The 26,184-nt window shown below is 37.6% G+C and overlaps 1 protein-coding gene across 4 annotated transcripts in view; it reads left to right on the plus strand.

The window, feature by feature from the left end:
• LOC126334706 (sodium-dependent nutrient amino acid transporter 1-like) overlaps positions 1-23,074 on the plus strand; it is a 209,384-nt gene extending 186,310 nt beyond the window's left edge. For all 4 annotated transcript variants that reach the window (XM_049997214.1, XM_049997216.1, XM_049997215.1 and 1 more), the window contains exons 11-13: positions 14,916-15,092; positions 18,151-18,245; positions 20,381-23,074. In XM_049997214.1, coding sequence (XP_049853171.1) covers positions 14,916-15,092; positions 18,151-18,245; positions 20,381-20,563 — 455 coding nt within the window. In that variant the 3' untranslated portion in view covers positions 20,564-23,074. The remainder of the gene's footprint in view (positions 1-14,915; positions 15,093-18,150; positions 18,246-20,380) is intronic.
• The last annotated feature ends 3,110 nt before the right edge of the window (positions 23,075-26,184 follow it).

Genomic DNA, 26,184 nt, shown 5'->3' on the forward strand with positions numbered 1-26,184 from the left:
ACAGTGTTGCATGTGCCTGTTGTACTGACAGTTTCACTGATCAGCTAGAACATTCTGACCACCGACCAGCTATCGGTATAAACCTGGCCACGTCACCTGGTAGGGAATGACTACTAATCAGACACATGCACAGTGCATGTAGTATCTGTGTGTAGAAAGGGGAAGGCATGCAATGTATCTGAGTTTGACCAAGGGCAGATTAACATGGCCTGGAGGCTAAGCATGAGCATTTCAGAAACTGCACACCTTGTCTGGTGTTCCAGGAGTGCCGTGGTGAATGTCTTCATCCAATAAATGGCGGAACCAAGGTGAAACCATGTCTAGGCATCTTGGGGTTGGGCAGCCACCCCTCATAACAGATGCTGGAAGTCACAGACTGGGCAGACTGTTAAAACAGGACAGGCAGGACTAACATAAGACTTTAATGATGGGCAGAGTACAAGTGTGTCTGGATACACAGTGCAGCGAACTCCTAACAACAGACCTAGCCAAAGTCCCAGTGTTAACCAATGTTGACATTACAACATCAGTGACTATCACAAAATGGGCATATGACCATTGGCACTGGAAGTAGGGGCAGTGATGGAGCATTGCATTGTCTGATGAATCCCACTGCCTTCTTCATCATGCTGATAGGAGCACATGAATTGGTTCTCTTCCAGGGGAACAGCTCCTTGACACCTGTACTTCCTGATGGGGACAAGCTGGCAGTGGCTCCATTACGCTCTGGGGAACATTCAAATGTGTATCCATGGGTCCAGTGGAGCTCGTGCAGGGCATCATGATAGCTAATGAGTATCATACACTGTTTGCAGACCACATGCACCCCTTCATTACTGTTATTACACCAGATGGAAGTGACATTTTTTCAAGAAGATAATGCACCTTGCCAAAAGGCCAGAAGTGTGATGGAGTGGTTTGAAGAACACTATGGTGAACTCTAATTGGCATGCTGGCCTCTTAACTCGCCAGATCTGAACCCCATCAAACATGTATGGGATGTGACTGAATGTAGGGTCAAAGCTGACCACTCCCTTCATGGAATTTATGAATTAGTGTATCCAAAAAAGGGAGACATCAATTCTACTCTGCTTCCTGATGACTGCAATGTTTTGGTGGATGTAGCTAAAATGGTCCAGAAACTTAGCCAGCAACTGTTTGTCAAGTTCCCATACCACAGATATATCATTGACATAATGGAAGGAATGCTTAGTTTTTTTCAGGTGATTTGACATGCCACTCCCTAAAAGCGTTCCACATAAATTTTTGCAATCCCAGGAGCCAGTGGGCCATGTGGCCACTCCAATTATTTGTTCATAAATCTCCCCTTTGTATTTGAAGTAGGTGGTAGTCCATACATACTCAAAATTTTTAGCTTTGGTGGCTTGAATTGTTGAGCAATGAGTGTCAAAGAGTCTTGAAGAGGTACTTTCATGAAGAGTACTGTAACATCGAAGCTCAAGAGTAGGTCACCTTTTTGCAGTTGCATGTTCTTAAATACTTTCAAAAAATTGGTCAAGGCCTTTAAATACTGATTACAGCATTCCATAAGGGGTTCAGGACCATAGCTACTTATTTGGGCAGTGCATGACTGTGTGTGTGACTGATGTCAAGTATTGGCTGCAGAGGCATCCCTTCCTTGTGGAATTGGGAAGTCCATGCAGATGTGATATGGCCTGGTGCCCTACGACACAGTCATTTCCTCACTTCCTCTGGTATATCTGACAAGGAGAATGCAACAGGTGCCATAACCTGATTTCCCAGAAATTGCTCACTGGAAGAGGCATCAAAATTATCAAACCTGTGTCTCAACTTATCCGTGGCTACTCAACCGTTTCAGAAAAAATGATGGTCAAAGTTTTTGAGGTACCTTATGCACCGGTGAGTGAACAAATGGCTCAACCAAAGTGGTGGCATGTTGACTAGTGCACACTTTTGTGTCCTGTGTTCAAAACCCAATTATTATTTTTATTTTTGTTTATTTACAAACATCCATAGAAGATTACTAAATGAATGTTTTACAATGTATTCTGAAATAATGTTACCCTTATTCATTTACTAATTGTATATCTAGGGAATGAATTAAAATAAGTAAATGAAATGAGCATATGACATTGTTGGCTAGGAGGCCCCATTCGGGGAAGTTCAGCTGCCAAGTGCAAATCAATAAATTAATTAATTAAAAATATCATTTGAAATTGTTTTCAGTGAAATTCCTTTGTGCATTTGATTTGTAATCAAATGCAAGTACTAGGTTTCAGAAAAGTGGTCTGTTATGCTTGGTTAGCCATCAAGCTATTGAGAAAACATGAAATCTTCAGCAATGTTAATGACATATCTTTTTCAAGTGAGATTTGTATGAAGAAATGTTGCTGCAGCAAACCTCCCAACGCATTTGCTCATGGTTTTCTGAATTTCTATGTTTCAAGTGTTTCTATGATTGATTCCAAGGAATGCACAAAATCTTCCTGGAAACTAAATACCACACCAACATGTATTATATAGTAATGTGAGAGTTACAGTGAAACCCAGTTGTGATTTTACAGTTAATATAATGTTCTTGTACACCCTCACATAATAATCTTCTAAGGACATGAGTAGGTAATTGGAAAAATAAAATAAATGAAAACAATAATCAGATTTTGTATGTGGGACACAAAAGTGTGAGTCTCAAATGCTAGCCACTGAGCCACCAGTTTCTCTGAGTTCATTGATTACTAAATGACATCTAAATTTGTCACTTACTCAGAAATGGTTGCGTATCTATGAACAAGCCGAAACATGTGTTAGCTTACTTTGGTTCCTCTTGTACTGAGCGAAGTTTCAGGGAAATTGGGCTACAGCATCTGCTGTATTCTCCTTGTGAGTGACTAAACAAAGCAACATGCCACAAGGCATGTCTGGGATCCTTCTTGAGCTTCTTGTAGGCTGAGTATGATAGTGGTGAGTCAGTTTTGTGCTGGTAGTTGTCTGCACCTTCTCCCCCTCCCCACTCCCCAGCTGCATGGGACCCAGCTGCCCATAGCCAGGTGGAGGATGTGCACCACCAGTGTCAATATTGGGACACTTTTTATATCTCAATACTTCACCAGAAGTTGATGAGTATGACCCTCATCAAAATGTTGCAACATCTTATTGCTGCCACTTGCCTGGAAACCCAAGAGCTTTCATCAAATTAAATGACATCTTCAGTTAATCTGGTCTTTTCCTCAAACACAAAATTTTCTGTAATTGTTTAATAGATCGTTCTTTAGTTTTAACAGAATAGATCACACATGACATTGTTACATATATAGAGTTTTAGAAAAAATGAAATAAAAAAGAAGTATTAATGCTATCTGTAGCACAAGAGATGTATTTACTTATTAGGCATTTAAACAGAAATGGCTCAATCTTAGAGACAGCCATGGGAACACATCAACTGAATCACAAAAATCAGGAACCTGCAATTTTACTTCATCAGGATAAAAGGAGAGAAAGAAAACTCTAAATGGATGAATAAGAATTACAGGCCCTGAAGAGTAGGAAAAGTCACTAAAAACTATGGATTATTAAAAATTTGATGATCAGGAAATCAGTCAGGAGCAAGAATTGACTAGCAGTTCATCTTGAAATTTCAGTTACCGTAGTAATAATCTGGTAAATTACAGTTCAAAGAATTAATACAGCAAAAACTGCACCCTACCAATCACATCATCTACATAACCTTTTTAAGAGACTTGGAACTAATGGGCCAATGACCCTTTGTCCTGAGCCTTTGACCCTTACCCATGAGATTAGCAATGCAAACTGGCAGTTTCATGCAGCCCAATGTTACCATTACTAAAGCATATGTAACTCAAAGAAAGGTAACCTATGAAAGCATGAAACATTTTATTTGTTACATTGTATTAGCACAATCACAATAAATCTATCTGTCAGAATTTATGGTCATGAATAAATTGTCTACAGTAGCAAAACTCACTATCCTCTTTCTGTTTGTGCAATTGTACATAACAATAGTGATGTGAGAATTTATTTCTTAACTGTGATGTTTGGATCTACTCTCCCAACACTAGTGCTTCCAAATTTCAGAGAGGATCTGAATTTCCAATGTGCTCTCATCATTCACTGTGATGTAATTTTCATTGTCTTTCATAGCTACAGCTTCTCATTTGCTGTTTCCAGCTGGAATTACCATTTTATTTCTATGTCTCTATCAGCGCAGACAGAAAATTAAGTTAATGTTACTACATTTTTACTTCCAAGCTTGAACAGTCAGTCTGTCAAAGCGAAAAACAAACCAGTACACACACACACACACACACACACACACACACACACACACACACACACACACACACACACTCTCTCTCTCTCTCTCTCTCTCTCTCTCTCTCTCTCTCTCTCTCTCTCTGTCTTTCTCTCTCTCTCTCTCTCACACACACGTACATGGAGAGAGAGAGAGAGAGAGAGAGAGAGAGAGAGAGAGAGAGAGAGAGAGAGAGAGAGAGATGTCATGTAAACATGTCAAGAATGAAAGTATCTGACTATCAGAAGCAGTGACACAGGTTACCTAAAAGTCATACATGCAACACTCACTCATCTTGTTAACTGATATAAATCCACATAATAATGGAGGTCCAAACCTCTGAACTGTGCTTTTGTAGTTTACTCCTTCATTTAGTCTTTCTAACATGGGTGGGATTTGTACATGCTATGTGCAGTTGCAGGAGGAGCTGGCTGCAGTTTGCAAAAAGCTGAATGCACTTTTGGCTACAGTCAGCCACCTTCAGCCTCCTGCCTTGGCATGTTGCAATGGCAGAGAATCTGCTACATTGCATGGGACATCTCCGGTGTCACTTGTTCTGTCCGCAGGCTCTTCTCCAAAGGCACCTTCTAGTGTACACACTGCAGTGGATCCCCTCCCCCACAGCAGGTCAAGTGGTGGGTGGTAATACATTTGCATTTGAGGCGGGGGGTCAATGTGGAGAATATCTGTTTGCCCTATGAGTGAACAGGTTCTAAGCAGGGTCTGAACAGGCACATGTGGCGAGGGTTTTATAGTTATCGGGAACTCCAATGTTTAGCAAATTATGGAGCTCTTTAGGAATGTAGCATCTAGAGCTGGAAAGAAAGCCAATGTGTGCATGGTATGCCTGTGGGGAGCCTCATCCAGCATGTGGAGACAGCCTTACCTCTCGCTATTCAGAGTGAAGTTGTCAGCAAATTATGGCTGACATCAGCACCAACGACACCTGTCACTGGGGTTCTGAGACCATCCTCATTTCACACAGGTGACTGGTGGAGGTGTTGAAGGCTGCTGGCCTTACACACACAGTGCAAGCAGAGTTCACAATTTGCAGCATTGTTCCCAGAATTGATGGGGGTCCTTTGGTTTGGACCCAAGTGGAGGGCATATGGATTTTTTTTATGCTAGGCAGTGTTCTAGCTACTCTGATGAATGCTTGCTAGTTGATAAACAGCAAGGAAGTCAGACTGCATTCAGAGTGAAAACACTTTGGCTGACAAAATTTCTTATCAGTACATTATTGAAGTATTGGTAACGAAGTTCACGAATTTACTGCCCTTCAGGAAATTTCATGTACTCAAATTATTCTTGGGACTGAGGGCTGGCTGAAACCCAAAGTAGAAAGCTCTGAGATATTTAATGAGTCATATGAAATATATTGCAAAGGTAGATTAGATGCCATGGGAGGGGGAGAGTGCACTGCAGTTGACAAAAACATTGTCTCTAATGAGGTCAAAATTGAGTGTGACAGTGAAGTTCTCTAACAAAATAATGTAATTGGATAGATTAAAAAATCTAGTCTACATGCATAAAAGAGGGTTGTGATTAGGCAAGCTTTCAGAGCCAGTGGCTCCTTCTTCAGGCAGATGGGTTGAGGGGGAAGGAAGAGGGGCGAAGGAAAAGGACTGGAGAGGTCTAGTAAAAGGGGTAGATTTTGGGAAATTCGCCTTGAACAGTGGGTCATGGGAGGTTTACCGTATGGAATGAGAAGGGAAGTGAGTTTATCAGATCATATGTAACAGACCTATGGGGAATGAAGTTAATTGTTGAACAGCTTTTACCATCCACTCAGTTTTGTGTTGACAGTTCTAGATTCATTCAAAGAAAAGCTACCATCAGTAATGTGTAAATACCCAGATCATGCAGGACTAGTTGGAGGCGACTTTAACCTAATGAGTATAGGCTGGGACATATAGGGTTTCAGTGTGGGATTACAGACACAGTCTTGCAAAATACTTTCAAACATATTTTTCAAAACCCTTCTTGAGCAACTAGTTCACCACACAATGGAAATATCTTAGAAGTTGTAGGTAAAAACAGGCCAGACCTTTTGACAACATCAGTCTAGAGACAAAGATTAGTGGTGATGATGTCATTATATCAACTATGGCTATGGAAGTTAATAAATCAGCCAAGAAAGCTAGGAATGAGTTTCTGGTAGAAAGAGCAGATAAGTAAGTGTTAGCATCTCATTTAGACAGTGAACTGAGGTTACTTACTTCCAGAATAATGACCATAGAAGAATCATGGGTAAAGTTTAGACAGATTGCAAATTGTCATTTGGAGAACTATGTGCCCAGAAATTGGATGAAAGATAGAAAAGACCCATCACGGTTTAACATCAAAACTCAGAAAATAACAAGGAAGCAACAGCTGGTGCACTTTTGGTCCAAAAGAGAATGTGCAAATGGTGTCCGTGAAAAGATATATGTGCAAAACATACATAAATGACCACTGTGATACCTTAGCAAAAGATCTGGCTGAGAACCCAAGAGTATTCTGGTCCTATGAAAAATTGCTAAGTGGGTCTAAGGCTTCCATCCAATCACTTGTTGGCCAGTCTGGTGTGGCAGAAGAAGACAGTAAAATGAAATCCAAAGTTTTAAATTTTGCATTTAATAAATCATTCATGCAGTAGAATCATACAAACATACCATTGTTTGACTATGGAAGAGTCTCCTGTAAGGTCAACATAGAAATAAGTGTCCCTGGTGTAGAGAAACAATTGAAAGATTTGAAAACAGATAGAACCCCAAGGCTGTCAAGAGTAATTGAAGGCACTAGCCCCTTACTTAGTTTTCATTTATTATGAATCTCTTATCTCTCGCAGAGTCCCAAGTGACTGGAAAATGGTGCAGGTGATCGTGTGTATAAGAAGAGTAAAAGAATGGACGCACAGAATTACAGACTGATGTCCCAAACAATGGTTTGCTGCAGAATCCTTGAACATATTTTCAGTTGAATATAAGTTTTCTTGAGACCAAGAAGCTTGTGTCCACAAATCAGAATCGTTTTAGAAGGCAGCATTCATATGAAGCTCATTTGACTTGGTGCTGCACTGCAGACTGTTAACGAATATGTGAGTATATGGAGTTTGTTCCCAGATATGTTAGAGGCTTGGTGACTTCTTACGTAAAAGAGCCCAGTATGTTGTCCTCAATGGCGAGTGCTCTTAAGAAACCAGAGTATCATCTCAGAGACAAGAGTATTGTCAGGAGTGCACCAGGGAAGTGTGATAAGACTGAAGAGTGCTGTTACTTTCCATATACATAAATGATCTGGTGAACAGGGGGGGAAGTAATCTGCAGTTCTTTGGTGTGATGTCTGGGAGGTGTCAAAATCGAGTGACTATAGGAGGATACAAGATGAGTTAGACAAAATTTCTAGTTGATGTAATTCATGGCAGCTAGTTCTAAATGTAGAAAAAATGTAAGTTGATGCACATGACTGGGACGAAGAAACTCTTAATGTTCAGATACAGCATTAGTAGCGTCCTGCTTTACACAGCTAAGTCATTTAAATATCTGGATGTAACATTGCTAAGCAATATGAAATGGAACTGACTAGAGCAGTCCTTTCCAAACTGAAGGGAGGGGAGGGGCGCTCAGGGGTATGGGATGAGAGGTGAGGGACTTATGGGGGGTGGAGTGCAGACAGCTCAGAATAAAGCAGAAAAATGTGGTCAGACAGTCAAAAATTATATATTATTACTATAGGTAGTGAGTGAATTTTTTTGTAGAGTTGCCAGCTACAAGTTTGCCTTGCACAGCACCAAGTTACTGCTGACACAACACATTCTTCAGCCTGCACTCTGCATTCTTAACTCAGTATTACATGTGTTGTGCTGCTTAGAGGTAAGGAGTATTTTTATTTTGTTTGAACACTGAGTGAAGATGTATGCTAAAAGAAGGTTTATAAAGAAGAAGTATGGACTCATGTTTATTGAAAATACTATGTCCCACTACCACAGCTTATTGTGCGTCATCATGCTCATTGCAACCTTTGTGTCTGAAATGTCATCTAAAAACAACTCACCAAGCACTAAAAAATAAATCAAAAGAGTTTTTTGTTGGAAAAAGAAATTCATTAAATTGGATGAATGGAAATCTACTGGGATCTTTCAGCAGGAAAGTAAGAAAGTTATTGAAGCATTATATGAAATTTGTCTCTTAAAAACAAAAAAACAAACAGACCCCGCACTATCACCCTGAGACATTAATCAAACCTTCCATTTTTAAAGCAGCCAGAATTGTTTTTGGAAAAGATAATGAAAAATGAACAAGATACATCTTCCAGGCAACTGTGTGCAATGTAGGATTGCAGAAATAGCCCTGAACGTGAAAGAACAGCTGGTTAAAAGACTGAAGACATCTCCGTTTTTGCCTTGCAGTGTGACGGTTCTATTGCTATAAGCCAACAATGTCAATTAATAGTATACTGCCAATTTATGGATGAGAAAAAAATCAAAGAACTATTGTTTTCTAAAAATGTGGAAACAACACCAAAAGGTTATGTTTATATTTCTGATAGAAATGATTTGTCTTGGGACAGAGTTATGGCAATGCCACACTGTGATTAATAGGAAGAATCTTAGCAGATGTAACTGTTGTGACAGTGCCGCCACGACAGTATGCGCAAATGGCGATAGAGGTGCTCCACAACTCAGCTGAGTGTGGGAGCGCCACCTAGCTGCGAACGGCACCGGCCACATGTCACAGCACGGCAGCTGAATAAAGAGATACTGAGTTGTTATCATGTAACCAGCTATTGTTCCTAAGTGAGTGTGTTTGATTATCCACACTATTATTGGTGATTAAAGGTTATAACAGTAACTCATCCACAAAAGAAGTGGTTCACAAGGCACTTGTTCAACCAGTTCCTCAGTACTGTTCATCAATCTGAGACGCTTAACAGGTAGGAGCTATAGAAGAGTTAGAGAAGATCCAACAAGGATTGGTGTGTTTGATCACGGGATCATTTGGTCAGAATGAGAGGTTTACAGAGATGCTCTACAAATTCCAGTGGCAGATGTTAGAAGACAGGTGTTGTGCATCATAGAGAGGCTTACTATCAAAATTACCATAGAACACTTACCGGTAAGAGTTGGACAGTTTATTACTTCCTCCCACAAACATCGTGGGAAAAAAATATGACAAGAAAATTCAAGAAATTAGAGCTGATACCAAGACTTACTGACAATCATTCTTGCCACATGACATTTGTGAGTGGAACAGGAAAGGGGGGAATCAGTTAGTGGTACCAGAAGTACCTTCCACCACACATGATCATGTGGCTTATAGAGACCTGATGTCAATGTAGACATACTGATGAAGTACCAGCCATGTTACGTTTACGTTCTGGCTTCTTAGATGTTGCTGAAGAAAAAAATTCTGGTCTTACTTGGTTCCACTGTATGATATACAGTCAAGCCCTAGCGTCTATAACTTTACGTGAAAAACTGAACACAGCACTGAAAGTGGCTATTGATATAGTTGATAAAATTAAGTCAAATGCTGTGAAAGCTCATCAAATATAATGATTTCAGTGCTGAACACGGATCTTTAATCTTTCACACAAAAGTCTAGTGGCTTTCTAAGGGAAATATGCTTAGCAGGCTGTATAAATTGAAATCAAAGGTATGGCTATTTCTTATGAGTCAAAGGAAAGCCAAGCAGCATCATTCATTCACTGATGGCACCTTTTATATTTTTCCACACATACCTTAAAGACTTCTTTGAAACCTGAATATTCTGAATTTGAAACTACAAGGTAGAAACACCACAGTAATAGATACCAATTATGCCATAAGGTTCTTCTTGGAAATGTCACAAATATGGAAGCAGCATCTGGATGCTCCCATTACTAATATTTTGCTTTTCCTTTGATTTAGTGAACTTCTAGATAAGCAACAGTGTGATGTCAATGAGTGGAAAGTTACCATCAGTGAACATCTCGAATGGCTTAGAGTAGAGTTAAAGCTCTACATCTCTCACCTGTCTTCAGAAGGCTGTCAGTGCAAATTAGCAAGGTCACTCTTCACAACTGTTGTGCATGCACTGCCTGATGAAATATAAGGGGATACAATTGAGTTGAATTGTGATTCAAGTTATAAAGAACTGTTTCAGCAAATGGGGATGGAAAAATTTTGGGCCAGTTTCCTTCCTAATTATCCAGAAGTGGCAAAGGAAGCCTTAAAAGTCCTCATACCAGTCTCATCGACATGTCTATTTCAGATAAGTTTCTTGGAACTAGCCATGATGATGATAAAACACTGCAGTCACCTGAAGGTGGAGAGTGACCTAGTTCAAAACCAAAAATTAGGGATCTGCTTAAAGAAAAATAATTTCAACTGTCACTTTAACATTCTGATTTTTTCTTGTGACTTTTATCACATAAAAAACGTGAAAAGTATTGTTCAAGTGAAAAAATATAATTAGGTTTTAAGTGAGACATAATGACATTTCTATCTCAGCTACCAAGTCCCTTGACTTACACATTCAATAACCCTCTTTTACTTAAGTGTTAATTGCACATTATCATCAAATAAAGTCTTTCAAGAGAAGCAGTAAATACATAAGTAATAAATAAATGAATAAATAAAAATAGGGGGCATGATGTATAATGGGGCTGCAAACGGGGCATCAGGTGTAAACAAAATTGGGGACCTTTGGTGTAGAAGAAATAAAATAGATTGTGCCTTGTAATAAACTTGTAGTTTCATTAATAGTAATTAAAAGTAATTCATATATCCCATTGACATTTAAACATCATTTACACATAACTGTAGCAAAAGGGTTCCAAGGGACAAGCCTGACCTGGCCGCATTTCATGTATCCGTTTCTTAGTTAGAGTTATCTTATTGATGTGTGGAAGTCCATTAATGCCACTAACATTTTTTTCTGCATTGGGCACAAGATGCTAGTAATATATGATGCAATAACAACATCTGGGTTTCACTAGGATTTTTTAAAAATTATCAATAAAGTCATAGTTTTGGTATGTTTACAGAAAATGCCTTTCAGTAACTTTTGTTACATAACTTTTCTGAAGTTTTGTAAGTGAGAGCTAACCTACCTTACCACCAAAGTCACTGGCATGTGGTAGTACAGTGATGCTGGGCCTGGATGTAACCAGCTCAAGTTCAGTTTGGCATAAAGTTCTTGATCTCAAAACATTGTGCAATATTCTGTGTATATATTTTAAACTTCTCTGCTGAAATACATAAATAACTGTAGCAAGTCACCGTTACTGATCTTTCCATTACATATTTCACAGGATTATACCTCCATCATCTCATGGATTTACTTACATTAACAAGATGAAAACAAATTTGTTTATGACTTTTATAGAAAACGAATTTGTTTGTGACTTTTATAGGCAATCTGCCCACTGCCTTTTTAATTTAATCAGCCTGATGACAGTGGTAAAATCCTGTGGAATGTGTTGTGGGCAGATTAAGAAAAGTGAATGGTAATAGTTATTTGTATACTTTGGTAACAATCATCATTATGTTGAACCTAAAATTTTTGTATTCAAACTTCTTAGTGTCTCATGTAATGAGGGCACACAACAGAGTTGCTGATACTTATGATCTAGAATGAGATTTCCACTCTGCAGCGGAGTGTGCGCTGATATGAAACTTCCTGGCAGATTAAAACTGTGTGCCTGACCGAGACTCGAACTCGGGACCTTTGCCTTTTGCGGGCAAGTGCTCTACCAACTGAGCTACCGAAGCACGACTCACGCCTGGTACTCACAGGTCCCGAGTTCGAGTCTCGGTCGGGCACACAGTTTTAATCTGCCAGGAAGTTTCATATCAGCGCACACTCCGCTGCAGAGTGGAAATCTCATTATGGAAACATCCCCCAGGCTGTGGCTAAGCCATGTCTCCGCAATATCCTTTCTTTCAGGAGTGCTAGTTCTGCAGGGTTCGCAGGAGAGCTTCTGGAAAGTTTGGAAGGTAGGAGACGGATACTGGCAGAAGTGAAGCTGTGAGTACCGGGCGTGAGTCGTGCTTCGGTAGCTCAGTTGGTAGAGCACTTGCCCGCGAAAGGCAAAGGTCCCGAGTTCGAGTCTCGGTCGGGCACACAGTTTTAATCTGCCAGGAAGTTTCACTTATGATCTAGTTTGGCAGTCAGCTTGGTACTATCTGAGTAAAATAGGTCAGGTGCTCACATCAGATATATGGTACTTCTTCTTTGATTGTCATAAACATCTCAAATATAACACACACACACACACACACACACACACACACACACACACACACACACACACACACACACATTAAACTTCATTTACTAAATGCAATATTAATGTCTGACATTCTAGCTGTCAAAGTGGCATCATCTATGAAGTCTAGTAAGGAAATGTAGCCTTTAAAGGAACTAAAAACTTTTGTTAAGTTGCTCTGTATAGTATTATATGTTGTATTCTTAGACTGTTAGGGAATTAACTAGGAAAGCCTGCTGGTCAGGGAAGACAGCATGACATCAAAACATGAAAGGATTTCCATCATTGATACTGCCTCCCCCTTTGCTGATTCTTCCTTGATAAAGACTCACAGGCATTGTTCTCCCCTAATTTTTAACTGACTTACTTGCTCCAACGTATTTTACTCTTTTGCAGAATGAAAGAATCCCTTTTTCTGAAACTTAGAATTTGTGTTGCCTTCTATACATGAGTCCACATCTACTGCCACATAATTAGTAGTCTTTGTTTCACTTAATTGTAAGTAGTATAATCTTTTCATTTGCAGTACCACCCAAGACAATTGTGGTCACATTTTCTCCACTATTTTGCCACTAGGTCTTTTGCATAGATTAGATTAATACTTGTTCCATAGATCATGAATACGACACTTCGTAATGATGTGGAACGTGTCAGGTTAATAAAAGAAGTCTGTACAAGAAATTACATTACACAAAATATTGCATGACACAAATGATTAAGGTGTTTTTTTTTTTTTTTTTTTTTTTTTTACTTAGTTTATATCTAAAAATTCAGCCAATGAGTAGAAGGAGTTGTCATCTAGAAATTCTTTTAATTTATTTTTAAATGTTAATTGGCTATCTGTCAGGCTTTTGATGCTGTTTGGTAGGTGCCCAAAGACTTTTGTGGCAGCATAATTTACCCCTTTCTGTGCCAAAGTCAGATTTAACCCTGATTAGTGAAGATCATCCTTTCTCCTGGTGTTATAGGTATGCACACTGCTATTACTTTTGAATTGGGTTGGATTATTATCAACAAATTTCATAAGGGAATATATATACTGTGAGGATCCCTAGATCCTTAAATAGATGTCTGCAGGATGACCGTGGGTGGGCTCCAGCAATTATTCTGATTACACGTTTTTGTGCAATGAATACTTTTCTACTCAACGATGAATTACCCCAGAATATGATGCCATACGAAAGCAGTGAATGAAAGTAGGCATAGTAAGCTAATTTACTGAGATTCTTATCACCAAAATTTGCAATAACCCTAATAGCATACGTAGCTGAACTCAGACGTTTCAGCAGACCATCAATGTGTTGCTTCCAGTTTAACCTCTCATCAATGGACACACCTAAAAATTTTGAAAATTCTACCTTAGCTACAGACTTCTGTTCAAATTCTATATTTATTACTGGAGTTGTGCCATTTACTGTACGGAACTGTATATACTGTGTTTTATCAAAATTTAAAGAGAGTCCGTTTGCTGAGAACCACTTAATAATTTTGTGAAAAACATCATTTACAATTACATCACTTAGTTCTTGGTTTTTGGATGTTATTACTATACTTGTATCATCAGCAAAAAGAACTAACTTTGCATCTTCATCAATGTGGAATGGTAAGTCATTAATGTATATCAAGAACAGTAAAGGACCTAAGACCGAACCCTGTGGAACCCCGTGCTTGATAGCACCCCAGTTTGAGGAATCAGCTGTTGTTTTAACATTACACGAACCACTTATTTCAACTTTCTGCATTCTTCCAGTTAAGTATGAATTAAACCATTTGTGCACTGCCCCACTCAAACCATAATGATTTAGCTTATCTAAAAGAATTCCATGATTTACACAATCAAAGACCTTTGAGAGATCACAAAAAATACCAATGGGTGATGTCCGGTTATTCAGAGCATTTAATATTTGATCAGTGAAAGCATATATAGCATTTTCTGTTGAAAAGACTTTCTGAAAACCAAACTGACATTTTGTTAGTACTTTATTTTTACAAATATGGGAGGCTACTCTTGAATACATTACTTTTTCAAAAATTTTTGATAGAGCTGTCAGAAGAGAGATTGGGCGGTAGTTGTTGACATCCGACGTATCCCCCTTTTTATGTAATGGTTTTACAATGGCATATTTCAGTCTATCAGGGAAAACACCCTGCTCCAAAGAGCTATTACATACGTGGCTGAGAATCCTACTTATCTGTGGGGAACAAGCTTTAAGTACTTTGCTGGAAATGCCATCAATTCCGTAAGAGCTTTTACTTTTCAGTGAGTTTATTATTTTACTGATTTCAGAGGGAGAGGTTGGTGGAATTACAGTTGTTTCAAACTGCGCAGGTATAGCAATGATTTTTGAATTTTGAGACTGATGCTATTCTCAACAAATCTTCTTCATTTCAGGTGTTGACAATTTCTGCCAAGATATAGAATTTATGCTTAATCTGAAGGTCAGCTTCTACTGGAGAATATGCTGGGGTTTTGTTACACCAGTCATGCTATTTGTCATCTTATTGTACACTCTAATAAATATGGAATCTCCTCAGTACCATGACATGGACTTCCCTGCAAGCGCATATGGTATGTTAGAAAGTGAATTAAAAGAAATGAAATACTAGTTGTGTTATGAATTTGTAGTTTCGTGACATTAATCTTACCTTTCCATTTCAGCATTTCTAAATAAATCCTGGCTTCACACTATTATTGAAATTATATGGTAGACAACAAAGTCTCTTAAAAAAATCAATGTTAATATACCCATATTGTGAACTTACACTTATTTTCATAAAATACAAAATAGCTGAACAATGTTTTACCATAGTAGTGTTACACAAAACTCTCATTTTTAAATAAAATGTGTCATATGCACATAGCAGTAAACCGTATGTTTGATAATGTCCGATAGTTGATAAGATCTTGTGAGAAAGAGACAAGAAATAATCTTATTCATTTTGTGCCACCATAGATGAATAATGTAATGTTGATATTATGACTAACACCATCAAAAGCTTTTGACAGGTCACAAGATATTCCAACTGTCATTATATTTTTGTATATGGATTCCCAAACACTGTCAACAGGTTCATGTATTGCATCCTCTGTTGATAATTCTTTCTTAAAACTAAACTGGCTATTTCTGAGGATTTAGTATTAATTAAGATGCTCAATCAGTCTGTAGTGCATCAATTTTTCCAGTACCTTAGAATAAATTGAGCATAATGAAGTTGGTCCATAGTTTGTAGCATCTTTGTCTCCATTTTTATGAATTGGCCATATAAGTCTATATTTTAAGTGTCAGGGAATACTCCTCCCTCAAGTGCTGTATTGAAAATATGGCAGAGGATTTTACTAGTTTCTCAATAGCAGTATTTCAATAATTTGCTGGAAATCTTATCAACTCTGGTACAATTTTTACTTTTTAAAAGGAGAATTTTTTTGTTTTCTTCATTTTCCAAACATGCATGTCATGCAATTTGTTAGTTTCGATATTATGAACTGTGTAGCTTTATTTATGGAACCTAAGCACCCTGCTGGATGTGTAACTGTTAAGAATTGATTGCTGAAAATATTAGTGACCATTTCAGCATCATACCCTTCATTTCACTTGTTTCTTAAACTAATCATTGCCTTTGCAGCTGAACTATTCCCAGTCTCATTTTTCACCTATTTCTTCTGTGGCTGTCATGCTCCAGATAGGGTCTTTTAGTGTTATGTATTCTGATTATACATTTTTCAGTCATGACACCAGCAGGTTTCTAACAGTGTGTCACCAGAAGATTTTTATTTAGAATGAAACTGGTCCTGACATAATAAAATAACCTTAAATACAGCTGTGTTAGTTTTTATTCACATTAAAGTGAGACAGATAAGGAAGAACTTTAGCAAAAATTATTTGCTTAGTCACTTTTATTTTGCCTGTCAACTACCAGTTCTGGTACCAAGTACCATGATCAAGCCATCCTACAGAAAAAAATCACATTGCATGATTAAAATATTCCTTAATAAACATTTGGAAAATATTTCTCTCTATGAGGCAACATATATGAGATGAACTACTATGACAGATAAGCAATGCTTAGTGGCAGATGAGAAACAGACACTGGTAGACAAACAGTCAAATGTTATTTTTGCTGTTGATATTAGATGGCAGCTCCAAATTGAAATTACACTTTGGCATCCCAAAGTATTCAGAAAAGGATGGCACTAATGATCATATTTTCTCTTATTAACCTAAAATAATAGGACAACAACAAATTTCAACAATTAGTGAAGCCTGACATTGTCAGGAGAAGATAGTGGTCTTAATGTAATTTATTAAATAAAAATCAAATAATGGAAAATCCAGGATGGAATGTACCAAGTGTCTCACTGAAGCCTTCACTGACTGCAATTATCTTCCCAACCATGTAGAAAAAACAAATCTCCCATGACTTATCTATCCATCTCCCACTACCTCCCAAAGTCCCACCGTCCAGCCACAGAGGATCATTTCCCTCATAACTCAGTACCACCCAGGACTGGAGCAACTGAATTACATTCTCTGTCAGGGTTTTGATTGCCTCTCATTGTGCTCGGAAATAAGGAATGTCCTGCCCACTGTCCTTCCAACCTCTCCTATAGTGGTATTCCACCATCTACCGAAACTATACAATATACTCATCCATCCTTACACAACACTTGCTCCCAAACCCTTACCTCATGGCTCTTACCCCTGTAATAGACCTAGATGCAAGACCTGTCCCATACACCCTCCCACCACCACCTTCTCCAGTCTGGTCACTAACATCACCTATCCCATCAAAAGAAGGGCTACCTATGAAACCAGTCATGTGGTCTACAAGCTAAGCTGCAACTACTGTGCTCCATTCTATGTAGGCATGACAACCAACAAGCTGTCTTTCCGCATGAATGGCGACCAACAAACTGTGGCAAAGAAACAAGTGGACCACTGTGTTGCTGAACACACTTCCAAACATGATATCCTTCATTTCAAGGACTGTTTAACAGCCTGTTCCATATTGATCCTTCCCACCACTACCAGATTTTCTAAATTGTTTGGGATATTTTGGAAGCCATATTGTTACTCATAAGTATCCTGCCCTGCCTCCTGTTATTCTAGGAGCTGTGTTATGATGGTAATGGTTGAGTAAAATAACTTTCTAACAGTAGCAAACATCTTACTTTTAAGATGTAAGTGATGAAATACATATATAGAAATGCTGCCGCTCTACAAAAATTACATACACTGTAGAGTGAATATGAAACCTCTTCAAATATTTAAAATGAAAATTTGTTTTCATATGAACATATTTACTCTAAGGACATGATTCAGACTAGAAGACAGAGATAATTAGAATCATGTTTTAATTGTATATTTTGCTGTAGTTGACAATAAAATTTTATTTTATCTAGTCATAATGAAAAGAATATTTTTTTTATGAATAATCAGCTGGAATAAGAATCTCTTGTTATTCCCTCTGCACATTAAAACTCTGTCTTGAGAATATGTTTACTGCATGTTATCTTTTAACTAGGAACACTTCATGAAAATAGGCTATCTCCACAAATATTTAGAGAGTGTTACACTAATTACATCTGGCACACTTTGTATGACTCTAAAAGTTATGTTTATTTTCAGGTGCTGGTTGGGCAATGTTTCTATTTGCTGTGCTTCAGGTTCCTTTCTCAGTTGCCTACCAATTTGTAAAAAATCGTCATCTCCCATTTAAACAGGTCAGTTATACCCCATGCCTAGAAATTATTCTTTGCTTTGGTACACAATTTTACATAAGGCCTTGCATATTTATGTCAGAGGATTTAATTAAGTAGATAAACTCTGTTATGCTACCTCACAGGAAAAAACATGTAAACAGTGCAAGGGCCAATATAAAAAATGAAACATAGGTGTTCATGTTTATTTAAATCATATATTTTTACATGATTTCAGCATTTTGGCAAGTTTAGATATTGGGTGGTTATAATTAAACTGACTGTTCTGAGTGATGCATCACAACATGCTGAAACATTGTAGGTGTGTTCATAAAACAGTACACACTGAGTATGCTGAAAAACATAATAGTTCCACTTTCTGCAACCAGGTGGGAATATGGCACTGTAAGCAGTCAGAATGTGAAATGTTTCCTGTTTTGACAACACTATGTGGTTTGTCACTTGGTGCTGCATGTTGATTTCTTTTGTGAAGTCATTTTTGGTGTAAAGGGTTAAGAAGATTGAAGTTTTCCATAGAAAATGCAATGGCTGTTAAGAAGAATGATCACGCACCACTGATAAAGTTGTTTCATCAGAATAGCAGCATTGTATTGCAGGGATATCTTTGACAGAAACAGCTGTAAAGAGGCCCCATGTTAGTAAATGGACTGAAGGGTATGATCAAGAAATTTGAAGAAACAGGTGAACTGATGGTGCAGCTGAGTAGAGGGAGATGACAAATTCCCATGGCAGTTATTAATGAAATGGCTATAGCTACAGTTGACCATGCAGCCTCAAATTCTGCAGCCACTGCTTGAGCTGTGTTATGGGAACTCTCTCTTCCTCATCAACAGTTTAAAAGATTTTCTGGTGTATTTTACACATCCCCCCAAGATAGGCTACAGCACCATGACTCCGGCCTTAGTTTTTTAGGTGTTCATAGAAATGGATGATCTGTGCCTGGGCAATATTCTTTGCACAGACAAAGCACATCTTACTCCGCATGGTGCAATGAGTGCACAGAACTGTGGCATAAAGGGATTCTACTCCAGCACGTATTGTGCCGGCACATTCACTGCACTCAACTTATGTTGAGCTTTTTCAAAAGCTTCTTCACTGTTAGTCCATTTTTCTTCGAGCAAATGACACCTTGGGGGGCCTGTTAGGTGTACAATGACATCGAAATGTTATAAAGCCCTCGTTGTGCAACATGTGATTCCAGATTTTTAAGAACGTAACTGTATCCACATCACTATTTTCATGCAAGATGGGGTATTACCATGTGTTACTTGCTAGGTGCAAGGTTTATTTCAAGAAACCTTCTGCCATGATGACAAAAAATGAATGAGAGGAGAATTGGGTGTGTACAGTTACTGAACACCACACAATGCATTAACATCCTAAATGATATTTGTAATATTTCTGTAGTGCACAGTGGGCATAAGACACTGATGATAGTGGTCTGTTTCAACAGACTTGTGTACTAAACTTGATAATGATAAAACTATTGGTGTTTTCTGAAAGGAGGAAGCCACATTTCACATTATTTCTTCTCTCACCATCAACAGTACCACAGTAATCAAAACCAGATAGTTCTGCTTCACACAACAGTCCACAACCATAAATTTTAATACAAGCAAAAAAGTAAATCTTTGTAATTTGGGTTGAACAGCACCTTTGGGGAGACGGTGAAACAGGGGACAGAATAAAAGTTCTCAACAGATAGTGCAATACATTTTCCAAAATATTATCAAAATTTATATTAGCTATTTATTTGCTGTATAATTTATGTAACATGCCATAATCATTATTTAGCATAGAGTAATAATGGTGACAGGGTCAATATAGAGTTCCAAACAGAAATACAGTCTAATGCAAGAAATAACGAACATGTTTCTGAAAGGATGTGTCCTCTAAAGGAAATACAAAAGCATTAGGTTCCTTAAGATTTGTTACAGTATTGTATAAAAGCAAAGTAAATTCGTTATGTGTTTTGTTAGCTACCAGCTTTGATATTCTGTTATGTTTACAGAATAAGGCATCTCATCCTCTCCATGTCAAACTTCTAGCCAGTGCTGTCTTAAAAGGCAAATTTTTGTAATTCTGATCAGTGCCTTCACAGTTATGCATTAATTTTAATCTAATGTTTTCAATTTCAGATGATAGTTAAGTCATTCACTCCATCCACTGAATGGGGCCCAAGAAAAGCTAAGGAACTGGAGGAATGGAAAAAATTCAAAGCAAATCGGCTGCAAGAAAATGAGCTAAGCAATGACAGTTTCTGGAAAAAATTACTTCACAAACTAACAGGTCGCAGAAGTTCCTCTGATAACAATATGTGATCTCTTTTTTTGTCTGCATGGAGCAAACAACTGCCCTGTGTGTCACATACACAGTCATTAAGTTCAGTGATAAATATGCTCCAAGTCGTCACTGTTATAAGATCTACATTAGTTTTGATTGCAAGGTTTTAGCATGATGGAAATGGCAAACCTGCAAACACCGTGAAGAGCTTAAAAAGTACAAATGACTATTATCAGCTTCTAAGAAGCTTAAGCCTACTGACACAAAGCTGTGTTGTCTTAAATAGTTTCATATGTTTTATCTAAAACAAATATAGCTCCTGATTTACATAATCACCAAATACAGTCTATGTACTACACAAATTAAACAACACATTGAGGCCATCAGTGTAAAATAATTTAATCATCTGTAATATTAAGTTTCTTCTCTAAGAAAAATGAATTGCTACTTGTGGCATTGTGCTGAACGCATCTTGTCTCTCTTACAACTGAAAGAGAGAGAAAAAAAAAAAACATAGCCCTAAATATCAGTACTTTATTTTGCCCATTGGGATCTGTTGTGTGGCAAGTGTGTTTTCTCATGTCAGTAGTAAGGAAACAATTTTTTAAAATTTAAACCTAATAACACTGTGATATTAGCTTCAAAAACATCTATCTTGTTTCACAAAGTTGCTTTTTGTGGAGTGGAATGTATGAGCATTTCAGAATTTTTTTTATAAAAATCAAACTATGCTCAAACAGACATGTATATAAAACTGCAGAACAAATAATGAATTTTAATTTATGATGATAGAAATGTTAAATTATTTATATTAGTTAAGACTCATCTCAAACAGAGTAGCATATGTACAGTGGATTATTACTATGAAAATACATTTATTTATTATTCCTATTGTTATTTTTAGTTATAAAAGCTCAATGTCAACAGGCTGTGGTATTACTTGAAGTAAAATAGAAAACAGCTGAACTGAAAGCAACACATTAACTAATGAAATGAATGGTTGAAAATGAATCCATATGTAAAGTAAGTGTATCACTCTCACTTTCATTGGCATTCAAGAGTATGTACAGACTAGAAATGTAATGAGTGTGCCATGTGACCTATTTGTTGTACCTCACTTGCATTCTGGTTGGTAGAACTGATGTTGGTCTAGCAGGACTAAAGATACAGTGTTTTACACTGTGCCTTTCAAAATTAAATTCATGCTGTAACTTTTTTGGCAGTTTGTTAGTATAATATGTTCCACGAAGAGTATTTATAAAATATAAGTGATTGTTAGTAGCCCATACCACTTTATGAATGCAGGTAAACATATGAGCAGCTGCTATGTAGCGTACAATCTTTATAGAGGCTGTATACACAGATGGGATGAAAGGAAAATAATTTCTGATCATTTTTCAATATTAGAAATAACAAAACAGTAACAAACATTTATTTAACTTTCTCTTAAAGTGCACAGTCTCAGGATGACATTGATTGTTAGTAATTGGGACTAAATGGCTGTTTACACACATCACTTTTCAATCAAAACAGACTGTACACTGCATTCCCATAATTGACACAGTGCAAGAGAAAATTATATTGTTCCATTCAACTGTTTAGTCATATATATATATATATATATCTTAATTTCCATGTCTCTACAATTTATTTGTTATTATTTGGGAAAAATTACAATGATGTTATACAAATTTCATAATTACAGTTGCTAACTATTAGTCAATAGTTCACATGTTAGTAAAATGTTTCTTTATAACATTAGGATAGCATGATGCTAAATAAATAACTTCTTCACAAGTTTTATTTTTCTCAGTAAATCAGTTGTAAAAGACAAAATATCTCCCTTGCTAAATTTGTTTGAGCTATGTAGACATTACAGAAGTTTGATGAGCAGAAACTGTCGAGATGATTACTCAAAATGTGTAAAATGTGATCTGACAGAAAGAAAATAATTCAGGAGTAAAGATGACCACTCATAGAAAAGCAAAAGCATTGAGTTGTTGATAGGCACACAAAAGAGAAAGAAAAGTTGCTAACTTTCAGAATCAATCCATTCTTAAGGTAGAGTACAAATACACAGAATGTGATATATTTTTTAGCCGTTTTCAAATTTTTGTACCCTCTTCAATAGCTGCACACTCTTATTTTATACAATCCAACAAAAGCAACCCTATTTTAGTACTGAAGTTACTTTGCAGTAAGCAATATTGTAAAATTTAATGCCTTCTGTTACTCATCTTCTGTGAAGCCCATATTCCATCCAAATTTCATTTCTAAAAATTCCAGGTTGAAGGTATGAAGATATAAACACAAACTCAAAACAATTTAAGTTACTAGGTTCTCCAGTTTTCACTCTCTCAGTTATAAATGAGTACATAGAATAAAAACATTCAAGCCATTCATGAAACAGAATATGCTATTTGTAAACTAATATATTATACGTCTTATCACTATGTGACAGAAGTTGTTCATAAGATGTCGAAAATATGTATAAATTTATTTCTTGTATGTATGATTTAAGTTATAAATAAAAATGAAAATGGCTTCTACTCACAGTCGTTCCATCACTATCATTTGTTAATAGCTTTTTATGTTAAGAAAAAGAAATCAGGAGATGCAACAGTTATCTTACAGCTGACTGATAAGTGGTGCGCAGACACGTGATAGCTCAGAAAATGAGCTAGCTACCAACACACACACACACACACACACACACACACACACACACAAAAACCAGCAGTGGCGCTGGTACCAGCTGCTTAGTCTAGTTGAGGGGGAGAGGGGGGGGGGGGGGGATTGTGCTAATTGAGAAGACATGTGGGAAAAGAAAGAATAGGGAAATACAGGTTAGCTGGGTAGGAAGATACAGGAGGCTCAGTGACACTGTCCACATAAGTGTTAATTATGGTAACACTCATAAAACTGAATAGAAGGGTGAAGGCAACGGAGTGGGAAGGGGAAACTGTGGATAGGGACTTGTAGAATACCAAAGGAAACTGCCGCATTGTAGGATATACTGGAAGGATAGCTGCGATATGAGCAGTTCTGAGAATCCATGTTGGAAGGATGGACTAGATAAATAGCATGTTTGATGAAACAGTTGAAATCACTATTATTGTGATGTACAACATATTCAGCAACCAGGTGGTCACATTTTTCAGTTAGCCTCAGTTTGGCAATGGCTATTCACACAGGCAAACAGCTGAATAGTTATTGTAAAATACAGAACACACACTTTATTTATAGCACATTTTATATTTTATGTGGCAATTCACATGTGTGTCCCTAAAATGTCAATTACTGGACTGTAATAGTGGGTGGTGGGTATGGATGTGATACTCATGTTGCACATGAGTTGTTAACAAGAATGAAGAATCAAGAATTTTTATTCACCATCAATCATCTTACAATGAAACAGGCTTCATCATTGCACTATATATAGGATGCAGCAATTGCTACTGCAAGAACTAATCCAATTTACAAAAAGTAGTACTTTATAGAGAAACACGTAAGATACAATGAAGCACAGGTTGGGCATAACACTAAACACATTGACTGGACAACAGTAGTATAGGTTACAGAATAGGTTGAGCACTTGTTTGTGATAACTTAAATAATACCTGTTTCTTTGGTGGCTCACCAAAGTATGCAAGGGGGTGACCCAGATGACCTCTATAAGTGGGCCTGTGAAATGTATGGACTAGCGATATCTGATATCACACACATCATGAGTGAAGGTACATCATTTCTCCCTTTCAGTATGGGAAAACCACATACATAACCAGTCACAAAAAATAATGGTACAGAAAAATGAATGGTACAAAGAAATGCACTGGTACTGAATTGTACTGAAAAACACCACTACCATGAAATAAAGCACTGATCTCACAATGCACTGACATATGGAGTCTTAGAAAATACCAGTGACTGTGCTGATATCCATTTTGTCACCCAACAATGGTGGCATGCTGCAGCATGTGGGACCACAGATCAGCATATAGGGGCAGCAGTGATCCAGTTGTCCCCCCCCCCCCCCCCCCCCCCCTCGTGGGAGGTTATAGGGCAGGTGTGGGGACAGCACCTCCATAGTGATGTCCTTGTTGAGGTCAGCACTCAGTGCTGAAGGCATCAGCGGGGGCTTTGAAGATGATGGCAGCACAGGACCCAGCAATGAAGGCGGCAGCTGTCAAGTGCATTTGGGGGGCTGCAACGGCAATGGCATTCGAGAGGTGTGGGGAAGCAGGAACCATACAGTGATCTGCCAGGCAGATCATACCATCTGAAACACAAGAACAGGCATTGGTGATGGTGGGTCGAGGGAGGTGGTGAACCCTCTGAAAAGGACAAAACCATGTGTGTCCGCAGCTAGTCAGAGTGACAGGACATCTATCCATCAGGAGTGTGAATGATGCACAGGCACCTGTCCTGGTGATGCCCAGTGTCAGCAGCAACCCAGTTCAGCTGGCATCCAAAACCATGAGCCCAAAGAGATGCACCTGATCAGAACCAGTTCAACACTAACTACTTTAAATGATGTAGCTGACCGGTGCACATTTACATTTGACAGTTCTTCACTTTCACTGTTCACAGCCCCCAAATAATACAGTCATATGGCCAGTGCACTACTGTTTAACTTTCAATGAGTCTCATTAATAGGTTGCAAACAAACAACATACTGCTGCAATAGTTTACTGTTGAACATCTACAAGCAGCAAAAAACCTAACCACACAGTTCTTGCAGCATAAAGCAGTACGTATTGAACAGACACTCTCATTGTTTTAGCACCAGCCTATTACACTCATTTCACAGTTAAGTGAATGCATTGTTGTCTGAGCTAACAAACACTTTCCGCATCTGAAACTTGGCCATGACTGACTGTCTCAGGACCAAAAATCGGGCCCTTGTGTATCATCACAATAATAGGCACTGAAACTACATATTGTTCAATGTTTAACTTACAGAAATTACAATTAAAACATACATCATTCGATTAAAAATAAACATGGAAAAATTCTTTCTTTTTAACAGTTTCTTCTACTACAAGGGTTAAGCCAAATTATTTGTTTAAATGATGAAATTAACAGATATAGTTATACAAACAATACTTTTGACAAAACTGGTAATTACTTTGGAATTAATTAAGAGCTGGCTTTACTAACATGTTTCCAAACAGAGCCAAATAAATACTTAAAAAATGGTGTTAGCTGCTCCCTCCAAATTTTTTTTATAATTCAAATAGAATTTATATTTGTTTATAATCAACAATAGAATTTAAGTTACAAAAAAATTACTGATTTCACCCAATAACAAAATATATTAACTAAGAATAGTCAAAATAAATTAGAAAATCAATTACATACATAAAACTAAGCACAAAATTAGATCTGGTGCTATATCCCTTAAAGCTGAGGGCCAACTTTTCTCTTTTATGAAAAAGCAGAATAGACTCGTGTATGTTAATATTAATTAGTCAGACATGAAAAAAATGAATTTTAAAGAGGCATATGGCAAAACAAGACAGGAAGTAAAAATATCTCAGCTTGCTTCATCACAACTTCACAACTGAGTGTATTGCTTTTTCTTTAATGATTTAATATGACAACCAATAGCAATCCATACATCCATAATTTGAAAATTTGGCAACAGCTTCTATAATAT

This window comes from Schistocerca gregaria, chromosome 2 (genome assembly GCF_023897955.1).
Source record: "Schistocerca gregaria isolate iqSchGreg1 chromosome 2, iqSchGreg1.2, whole genome shotgun sequence".
Classification (NCBI taxonomy): Eukaryota; Metazoa; Arthropoda; class Insecta; order Orthoptera; family Acrididae; genus Schistocerca; species Schistocerca gregaria.